Below are 10,098 nucleotides of genomic sequence, written 5' to 3'. Positions count from 1 at the left end.
GATAGAAAACCCGTATCTTTGTATTAAGAAGGAAGAAAATTCAAATAGAAACAACTGGACCGTTGATAAGTCTCTCATCACGACCTGATATTTGACGTACATATACAGGCTAACGTGTACAGCATTACGGTACAGATACGGTAGTAGTATACAGTAGTCAACTCTGAACTCTGAACAAGATGCTCTGGATTCTATCAGAAGTCCATTCCTCTGCACGCCAACGCGATGAGCTCGTCAATTCCTCCGCTGCTGGCCCCATGGCGAGTGCCGGTCGTTAGCGCCGGAGCCCGGGTAGTCCTCCAGCTCCAGCTCCATCCTCCCGCCGGCGCCGGCGCCGGCGCCGGCCGCCTCCGCTTCTCCCGCCACGGCGGCCTGAATAACGACCAAACGGATCATGTCAGAGTTTCACCTAGCAGACGAAGCACTACTGAAAAGGTAAACGTCGACAGAGTTCTGAAACTACTGAATTGGAGAACCTAAACAACTTGTGATCGATCAAATCATACCACCTGATCGTCTGTGCCGCACGAAGGCGGAGCCGCTCTGGTATGCTGCGCGACCTTCAATCCTGCGCCCAGGTGCAGGAGCAACAGAAATCTTCAGAGTTGAGCACAGAGAGGACAGAGGATTCATCAGGTCACATACCAGGAGGAAACGCGGTGTCAGCAGCAGCATGGGTGAGGCAGCAGCAGCAGCACAGGGCCAGGGCGACCACAGCCAGGCGCATCGCGGGGAGCCTCGCCATCTCTCTTCTCCTCCTCCTCCAGGCTTTCTTAAAACAGTTGCTGCGCTGCCAATCACTCACTGTTCTGCTGCATCCATGGGTGGGGTTCACATGGAGCTTCCGGATCCTCGCCTATTTTATAGCGACCTTGCCGTGGAAGAAGATGGGCAGAGAGATAGAGGATTCTGAAGCAGCATCCATGATGGTGTGTAGCTGTAGCCCATCTTCTGTATATAAGCGGCTTTTCGGAGAGCAAAGTGCCTCATTAGCACACAGGATGAGCTTTTTTTCTGTACCTAGAAAAGTTGGTGAGCGTTTCGGCAATAGGCCTGGTAAAGCTCATGAAATGGATTAAGTAATGGCTGATCGATCCTCATGGGTTGGTTCTTGCGCATTTGCATTGGCAAGGGCTCCGATCGAAACGCAATCTTACCGAATTTCCTCGTTCGACATGCGAAAAGCCGGTGCGAGAAGCCGAGAAGGTTATGTCATGTAAAAGATGGCAAAAGGAGGAACATGGAAGACAAACATGATTGGATAGAAATGACAAAGTTGGGAGCAGAACGAAAAGAAGAATTTACAGGAAAGTTGCATTGGGATCAAGAGGAGATCTTATCGTTGTACAGTGCACCATTGATTGCCTATTGGGTGCTGACATGGCGCAGATGATGCTGGGAATTTTTGCTGCTGCCCGAGGACAGTGCCTCAGCTCAGCTACCCACCAATCGTGTAACAGCTTTTCATATCCTGATGCAGGCAGTGTGAGCTGCAGACTTCTATTAAACTAAACAGAGAGTCCATCTGCTTTAATCACGTAGTGGATTCAGCACTCAAATAGATAGTTTGTGAGCCTCCACTAAACCTAATTTACCTTATCTGAGCAAGTAACAACAGTACTTAACAACTCATCGTCTTGGTTTGCCTCAATAGAAGATTGATAGCTATGCAAAAGTTATTCTGGTGAATTTTGAATTTCTGACACCAAAGTTTGTCTTCAGTGCAACTGCAGGAACATGCAGGTAGACCTTTGGTTGAACTGCTGAAAGGGTTGAAATAATATAAGTGCCAGCATACATATGTCAGTGGGTACAGGTTACCACTGAATTTCACGACGTTGATGAGTCATGTGCATTATTAGCATCTTGTTTAGGACGTCCAAATCCAACAATGGATTGTTTTATACTTTGTTCAGACTTCAGACAATGTCCATGCAATGGACTAGCCATTTCTTTAGAAAGTAGTTGGCGGACTTGGCCGTAATAGACACGTTTTGTTATTAGTTTTTTTTTGTAATGAATGAGATGAAGACAGTGCAACTATTCAGTCAAGAATAGAAGGCTCCAAATTTACTGAGTCAAGTTGATCGAGAAATTGAAACGGTTTGTTCGTCTTGGATGATCACATAAAACAATGACATCCTTAATTACGATCCTAATAGTTGACATTGTAGGGAAGAAAACATGAACAAGTACACACAGATCGTCGTCGTAATCTCGAAAAAAGATTCAAGTTAAACAGCAAAGCATTGGAATAGTATGAGAAGACAAACGCAAAGAAGTTGCAATAGTTTAAGGATCAGTAATTTTCTGTCCACTTGCTCTAGACTTCTTTTCAGGTCTTGAGTCTTTCGGACAATATTTGTCTCAGCCTCCCAGGTCTTGAGTCTTGATCTTACCAAAGAAATACTGGCTTCCCTGCAACTTCTGGACAATTTCCCGCTAGGTCGTTGTTGTTGCGTCTCACTTGTCCTACTTCTTTTGTTCGTAATTCAAACACGCACAGACCTCCTGGTTCTCAGTTTTTATTTATTTTTCGATCTGGATTCTGGACAACCACCACAATGATTCTACTACAAAAATGTCGAAGACTGTTCTGCTCATACAAGTATTTTTCAAATTATTATAACTGAGAAAGTACACAACAACAAAAATACTTTCAAGGCATCAAGAAAGGCCTGAAACTACTGGACTGCCAGTCCAGGCTGCCTGGTTTGGACCGGGTCCAACCTGTCCTGCTGATGACCTTGGGTCAACTACTCTTTGTTATGCCGTTCAGCCCATGCTAGCCCGTAGTTGGCAATCTGTTTGAGTGTTTTCTCATGACTAAAAAGAGAGAAGGAATATTTCTCAAAAGAGAGGACTAAAGTTTACTTCACCTCCTATTAACATGCTGATATTTTTCTACTTAAGTCCTCTCAACGTATGGGACCCCAGGTATTAAGCACCTGAATACTCCAAACAGTCTACCTAATGATCCTGTAAATAAAAGAATACAAAAAGGTCCATTTGACACTAATTCTTATTGAGTTCGATTTACTCCCAACTTAAATGCGAGACATGAGTGCTTCTTTAGCTATCCAAGTCAGATATTTTTTACAAAGAGACACATATAAGAGTTGTGAGAGAGAAGAGAAGAAATGGGGAAGAGAAACAGTTTCAAATTGACGATAACTGTTTGTTGTGTCTATTGGTCACTTGAGTGAAACAGAGCCTCTGCTCACCCAAATTTCTGAGCCATTGGATCTAAAATGGATGCTTAGATTCACCCATTTCTCATTACCTTATCTCTTCCACCTTCTTCCTTCTCCTCTCCCTCACCATCTTCTTCCCTGCGCCGGCGCCTAGCCCCACCACCACCCACCGCCCAGCCCCGCTACCACCCCTCTGGCGCGGGCGGGCTAGGTCTGCGCTGGAGCTCCAGCACCCGCCCCCGTCGGGCCCTCTCATTGTCACCTCCCGCTGCCATCACCCTCGCCCAACCGCCTTCCTCCACCACCCGGGCCGGCGGCGCCACTGCCACCGACCTCGCCACCCCCGCGCCCACCACCACCGCTGGGCCGGCCTGCCACCACCGCCAACCCTCCTTCTAAGGCCGGCGGTGAGCACCCTCCCCTCCCCCGCAACCCCAAAATCCTAACCTCGCCGGAATCTCGCCGAAGCTGCTCGCCGACTCGCCGGAGTTGGAGAAGGAGGTGTAGATGGGGAAGAAGAAATTCGAGTGAGGAGAGCTTCCAAATCACTCGGGTGAGGTATAGCTTTCCCCGCTAATGGAACCAGAGTGTAAAATATTATTTTCGATAGCCGAGAGCACTGTGGTTTTCATGGAGAATGTAGTTTGTACCTAATATTATTCCTAGTTGGAATGATGTAAGAATTCAAAGACAAAATATTTTTTTTGCAAAAAATAAAAAGATAAGGATTTTTCTGCAATAGAAACATGTTAGCATCTAAATGAAAAGAACATACAAATTGCATAAAGCTGAAGAAAGTCAATTGCTGGAGCCCACATCTAATAATAACATCATCTTCAAACTAGCACGGCATATATCATCAGTGTTTACGACTGTGAAAATCTCATAAACAAACAAAAAAAATCATGCTCTAGCAGGCTTGTGTGTGTGTGTGTGTGTGTGTGTGAGAGAGAGAGAGAGAGAGAGAGAGAGAGAGAGAGAGATATTAAACTGAAGTACTCCGCACTTTCCAGGAAACCTCCACTATCACTGTGAAGAAGGTTACAAGAAAGAACAAATACCAAGACTAGTAGTTTAGTGTTTTTTATTAAATCAACTAAGACCGTAGACTCTGAATCAGTCGGTCAAGATCTTCTTGCTGTCTGCTATCCTTCAACACGATTTTTTCAGAGAGGAAACATCTTGTCATCTGCTTCGATGTTTCAGATTAATTCTGATGAAACAACCAACAAACAGCTCAACAAGACCTTTCCTATATAACCCCGTCGCAACATCTCCCTTCTCCCATTGAGTTTACTAACTTCATTTTTTTTACAGCAGCTTAGTCTCACCAAAACAACAAGAACTTTCAACAAACAGCTTAAGCTCAGAAGCTTACGAAGTGACATCAATGGAGAAGCCAGCAGCCACTGCAACAAGCCAATATTTGGAATCCTTTTTGCAGGAACCATGTGGTATCATCTTTTTCCTCCAGTTCCTCACATGGTGCATCTCAATGTTCAATATGTTCCTCCCCAGCTCACGCCAATCCTGCAACTGTAGTCCCGCCGGAAAGGCGGAACCGGAAACGGTTCTCACCGAAAGAGAAGTAATCAAGAAAAGGAACATGAATAAGGACGATGACATGGAGCTGGGACATGAAGATATAAACACCATGATGAGAAACATAGGCCTGGATTTCGATCAAGAAAACAGTATGGTCTGCAAGTGCATTGGCAATGACTGTATTGCTAAGATTTTCGATGAGCATGAGCCCAGCTTGCAGGAGGTATGGCAGGCATTCTTGGTGTTTGATCACAACAATGACGGGTACATCGACGCGTCGGATTTGGAGCGAGTGCTCCGGAGTCTAGGATTAGGGGAAGGTGTAGGTGTGGATGAGTGTGAGCAGATAATTGCCAAATACGACCTGAACAATGACCGGAGAATAGATATAGCAGAGTTCACCAAGGTTTTGGAGGCTGGCATTTGCTAGTTTTCTATGTGTATGATTGCTTCAATGCCCAAGAAGCAAAAGGATTGATATGCAGAACAGGATGCCGAGAGTTGGTTTCGAAAAGTTCAGTCAAATTTGACAAAAAAAAATCTTGTTCAGTTCCATAATGCAAAGCTTCATCATACTTGGGCAAAAGGCATATGTATAATGGTACAAAAATACAACTTTGGCCTATATCTTATTTCTGAGAAATAGAACAGAATATGTTTCATCAAGATATCAGTATTCAGTATTATTGAACATATGATCCTAAACTTTTATATTTCCACTCGAATAGATAAAAAAAAGTAAGCTAGATGTTGTTTGAAGTTACGTCCTGAACCTGAACATAAGAGGAAAGGTCCTGCTGGAAGTAGTTTCGTTTTGTACGTTCTTTCTGATGATGGATGTTTATTCTCCAAATGTTCTGTTTTTGTTACTCTAGTCTGTAAGATGCTTTACTATTCAGAATGTCAGTGGTGTTCTGTCTAAGTTTAGTTGGTGCCTCATGTCGATCTGGTGTTTCCAGCTTCTCTTGTAATGCACTAATATTTGCTTTCTATAAAGAATTATGAAAAATGTTCTCAGAAAAATAGTATACAAGAGCAGCTCGAAAACTCAAGTGTTACTTGTAGTCACGTCTCTGGCATAGCAGAGTTTCAGAGCGAATCATGTATTTTTTTGAACGAACGGGCACGAGATTGTGCCTATTTCATTGATAGAGAAGAAGAGTACAACCGGAGAACCGGTAACAAAAGTTTACATTCGTGGAATTATAGACACTACGTCCTTTGCTCCTACTGTTGCCCAAATGGCTGCTTCCGCTTAATTTTCTTCATTAACCTAGTTGCTGACGTTTCTTGTCGATTGAAAACTATATTGTCCAGACCTCCCATCTGATTAGCATGGTGAGGCTCCGCACGGCCTTCTTTGGCACAGAGAGCGGGTCATGTATTGCATTCAAGGGAGCACAAAATCTTTATTTTGTCATTGAAAATTGATTTTAGTCCGATTGGGTAACCTAAAACAAAACTGAAGAACCGAAGGTTTCTGTTTCCTATCTCTGCTCCTCATCTGCAGTGGCGGAGCCACAGGGTATGCCAGTTGGGCCACGGCATACCCTGTGGCCCAACACAGTCCAACACATAATACATGTATTTATATAAAAAAATCTGCATGTTAGAATTCTACCTTGCTGAGCACACTCAGGCCTTGGCCACCGCCGTCAGGCCGCTGCTAATTGTTGCTTCTGGCGTCCAGCCTCGCACGGTCAGGTGCCCCATTTGTCGACTGCCCAAGTGCAGCCGTGCAGGAGAGGCAAGGCATTGTCCAGGCATCCAAGATTCATATATGCTATCTACTTTGTAAAATATCTAATAATAGCTTTTTCCATTGTTCCGTATACATGTAACTTGTTGAGTATTATTAAGTAGTTATTGCATGTTAATGCTCTTGGTGTATTTATTTTTAGAATTACTAAATTATAAAGAGGAACGGAGACATTGAATTTTAAACAATTCAATTTTGGATGTACACTACTATGAAAACAGTTTTTAGGGGCGGGTAAAAAACTATTTCTAGATGTGGATGGCATGCAAATACTATTTGCAGTTATATTTTGACCCGCCTTTAAAAAACATTAGAACTTTCATACAAATCGTTTTTGTAGTGATAATTAAGACTTCCATGTTCTTTAGAAAGCGTAGATCGAGAAACAAGAAGAGCCCTCATCTTTAAACATTTTATACAACTTTTGCACTTGTTGGTTGAATTTAGAAGTTGGTTTCTTATTTTTATTCTTGTGAATCAAATTCTAGAAAAAATTGAGAATTACTAACAAAATTATATACATATATACTATTGAATTGTACATGAAAAATTGTTGCGGCATACCCCGTGATAAAATTCTAGATCCACCACTGCTCATCTGCTATCTTTTTGCAGTCAGTTGGCTTCGTTGTCGTTAGCCAACCTCTGGAGCACGCTTGAGTGCCCCAGATGCAGCCTTTTGCTGATAGCTTCTCACACCAGCTCCTCCCTGCGCAGAGTCTCCCACCACTACATCAAAGATAAAAAGCGATCAATAGAAGCATTAGAAACCATGACGAACTTCGTAGCAAAAAAACAAGATCATTGCTGGTGAGGACATTTTTGTGTGTGTGTTGGCTGAGCACTGAACTCTGTGCGAACTGTTTTCATCATGTAAACTTTTGCCATGGGATTTACTAATGCCATTGTAAGTACATCATCATAGAACTATTTGTGCAGTATACACAACAAACACAAATACATACACATCTTTGGAATTTATATTTGCGCATGTTGGACTGACTAAATTATTGCTGCAGGCAGGTTCTTTGTCAAATTCTGTCTACCTAGGCGAGAGCTCCGTGATCGACGTCTGAGGCTCCGAGCACAGCTCTTCCTTCACACGTTCAGCAGTAGTCTCTGAGTAGCTCCTGCTCCAGTTGACATAGGCTGGGCGGTAGGGAGCTTCCAGGGAGACCGTGTCGCTGCCGAGCATGGCGACGATCGCCGACATCGATGGCCGGTCCGTCGGGTTCTGCTGAACACAGAGCAGCCCGATGCACTTCAGAACTTCGGCCATGGGGTAGTGCCTGCCTAGGCTAGTGTCTGTTATTTCTGCGATTGTTCCCTCGACCCAGTGTTTCCACACCTGCAATGCAAGCCATGTAACATTTCAGCAAGCAGGGAGAGGAGCAAGGAACAGCAGGGCAGGCATGGTGCTTACAAGACAGAAGAGGTCTTGAGAATACAGACTGTTCAGTGCGTAGTTGTTTCTTCGCCCAGACACCTACTTTAGCTGGGGTTTGAAAAATAAGAAGTTTTTGCCAATTTGGTAGGTTAATTAATTTTTAGGCCAGGGAGAGAGGTACCGAAGATAATGGTGTCCAGGCTTTTGTTGGGCATGTACTCGTAGACAAGCAAGTGTTCACCTTCTTCCAAGCAAACACCCACAATCCTAACAAGATTTTTGTGCTGTAGCTTAGCTACCAAAAGCTAGCTCATTCTTCATCTGGCCTAGTCCTTGTGTTGTGCTCTCAGAAAGCCTCTTGACTGCTACTTCTTCTCCATCTGGCAGAGCACCCTGAACAAGCAACAAAAACGGCATCTCAACCAAATATCTCCATCTCCACATTGTCAGCTCAATTTTGCAAATGAGTGACGACATACCTTATAAACAACACCAAATCCTCCTTCACCAAGTTTGTTGTTTTCATCGAAGTTGTTTGTTGCTGATTGAAGCGTGGATAGACCAATAAATATGGACTCAAAACTTTCCATGTCTTCTACATTTACTGCATCCATTGGAGTCCAATAAACAAAGATTACTAGAACATGATGTTTGAATTTGTATTACTGCAATATCAAGCGGACTTACCGAAGAGTGACATTACTGCAATAAATATGGAATCCAAAGGGGAATTAGTGCAAGTACAAATAGTCCACCCAATACTGCAGGTACTATTGCAAGAACTGGAGTCATTGCTGACTTTTTTACTGGAACATATTGAACACTAAGTAGAGCCGAGGTACAACTGAATGAATATTTTTGTCAGCACATATGGAAGGTAGTAGTCAATATAATTCAGTTAAGAACAAAAATGTCAGGATACAATATAGTAGAAAAAATTATTAGTTGCAGTTTGTAACAGGATATTGCTGTTAGTTTCACATTTACTACTTGTGGACTTGCAACTTCAAAAAATATTCTACCCAATTGGTGATTTTTTTAATTTTTATATTATTTTTTTCGATTTGTCAAAAATATATGCTTCAATTTTTTTTTTGCAAATATGTCATCATGCCGCCAATTCATTTGGCGGAAGATAGTTACCGCCGGATGAACCGGCGGTAAGTGAGCTGGCCCACGGCCCATCTGAGTTACCACCGGATCATCTACCGCAACTGGCAGAAGGTAGCTACCGTCGAGCTACAGCCGGCTATAGCCGTACTGTAACTACGGTGCTACAGTCGACTGTCGTAGTTTGAACTGGCGAAAGGCGTTACGGCCGTTTGAACCGGCGATATGCTGCCCTGTGTCGTACAGTCGTACTCATGTACGTCTCTGCGACAGAGGCTAGCTGTTCGTGAGACTCTCATGCACATGTATTAGTTATATTTTTTTCTTTTCCTTTCTAAGGTATTCCTTTGAGTATTAAACTAAGTTCCTTTATCTAATATTTTTACATTCTGTTATGTTGTCCCCTAAGAAGTTTTTGTTTGATAAATATTTTATTGAAATTATACTAAAAATTTTTATGGAAAGTTGGATAGTGAACTTATGCACAAAAATTATGCGAGAAGTTTTTCTGATAATATTATCATGGAAGTTATGCTAAAAATCCTCTAATAAGTTTTTTTACAAAAAATTATACATATAAGTTGCATATCGTAAAAAGTTATGCTGAAAAATATCTCGTGAGAAGTTGAAAGTTATACATAAAAGTCATGTGTATTACAAAAATTTGCTGAAAAAAATATTTCCAGAGTAGTTATTTGGAAAAAGTTATGTGCAAAACTTTTATAGATAAGTTGTAAGTTTCAAAAACTAGAAAGTTATGAATGAAAAAGTTTTTGTAAAAAAGAAAACTGACGGCTTGGTCGGAAATCATGCGCTAGCTGCACTCCTGGAGCGCGCGCTAATTAGAAGACCCTGATATGCTGCCAGTTCTAACTTGGGACCTCAAAAAATAATAGCTGTTCGGACGTCCGAAAATTATAACTAGCAGTTCGGTCCGAAAATTGTAACGAGCAGTTCGGACCTCTGAAAATAATAGCGGTTGGGACAGCCGAAAATATTAAAAGACGGTTTCGATGTCCGAACATCTTAACAGGCGGACTGTCGGATCCTATGGGACGGACGGTCCGCCGGTGTAACTAAAAATTGTCTAAAAAATTTATTGG

General features: G+C 42.6%; 2 protein-coding genes and 1 long non-coding RNA gene across 4 annotated transcripts; 1 reads left to right on the top strand and 2 right to left on the bottom strand.

Moving 5' to 3' along the window:
* LOC120644845 lies at nucleotides 1-1,441 on the bottom strand. Of its 2 annotated transcripts, none has more exons than XM_039921578.1 (3): nucleotides 646-1,441; nucleotides 507-568; nucleotides 1-372 (listed from the first exon to the last, which is right to left on the bottom strand). In XM_039921578.1, exons 1-3 carry the CDS (start codon nucleotides 743-745, stop codon nucleotides 235-237), a joined length of 300 nt encoding a protein of 99 aa, XP_039777512.1. In that variant the 5' UTR covers nucleotides 746-1,441; the 3' UTR covers nucleotides 1-234. The 2 variants fall into 2 exon arrangements, with proteins under 2 accessions (XP_039777512.1, XP_039777513.1); XM_039921579.1 differs by having other exon boundaries at nucleotides 510-568; nucleotides 646-1,431.
* Nucleotides 1,442-4,229: 2,788 nt separating this feature from the next.
* On the top strand, nucleotides 4,230-5,253 carry LOC120644844 (probable calcium-binding protein CML46). The gene is made up of 2 exons (XM_039921577.1): nucleotides 4,230-4,648; nucleotides 4,737-5,253. The coding sequence occupies exons 1-2, from the start codon at nucleotides 4,644-4,646 to the stop codon at nucleotides 5,167-5,169; spliced, it is 438 nt and encodes a 145-aa protein (XP_039777511.1). The 5' UTR covers nucleotides 4,230-4,643; the 3' UTR covers nucleotides 5,170-5,253.
* Nucleotides 5,254-7,753: 2,500 nt separating this feature from the next.
* LOC120644843 lies at nucleotides 7,754-8,490 on the bottom strand. The gene is made up of 3 exons (XR_005663966.1): nucleotides 8,365-8,490; nucleotides 7,922-8,278; nucleotides 7,754-7,846 (listed from the first exon to the last, which is right to left on the bottom strand). It is a non-coding gene; the product is annotated as an uncharacterized LOC120644843 (long non-coding RNA).
* Between the last annotated feature and the right edge of the window lie 1,608 nt (nucleotides 8,491-10,098).

Source organism: Panicum virgatum, chromosome 8K (assembly GCF_016808335.1).
Source record: "Panicum virgatum strain AP13 chromosome 8K, P.virgatum_v5, whole genome shotgun sequence".
Lineage (NCBI taxonomy): Eukaryota > Viridiplantae > Streptophyta > Magnoliopsida > Poales > Poaceae > Panicum > Panicum virgatum.
Note: the sequence above shows the minus strand (reverse complement) of the source record. Positions and strands in the feature narration are given on the sequence as shown.

What these genes read in the sequence shown, in the direction of transcription:
- LOC120644845 (XM_039921578.1), bottom strand. Translation starts at nt 745, where the DNA reads ATGGCGAGGCTCCCCGCGATGCGCCTGGCTGTGGTCGCCCTGGCCCTG. An exon ending in TGACACCGCGTTTCCTCCTG is followed by an intron (nt 569 to 645) that starts GTATGTGACCTG and finishes ACCTGGGCGCAG; the next exon opens with GATTGAAGGTCGCGCAGCAT. An exon ending in GCGGCACAGACGATCAGGTG is followed by an intron (nt 373 to 506) that starts GTATGATTTGAT and finishes GTCGTTATTCAG; the next exon opens with GCCGCCGTGGCGGGAGAAGC.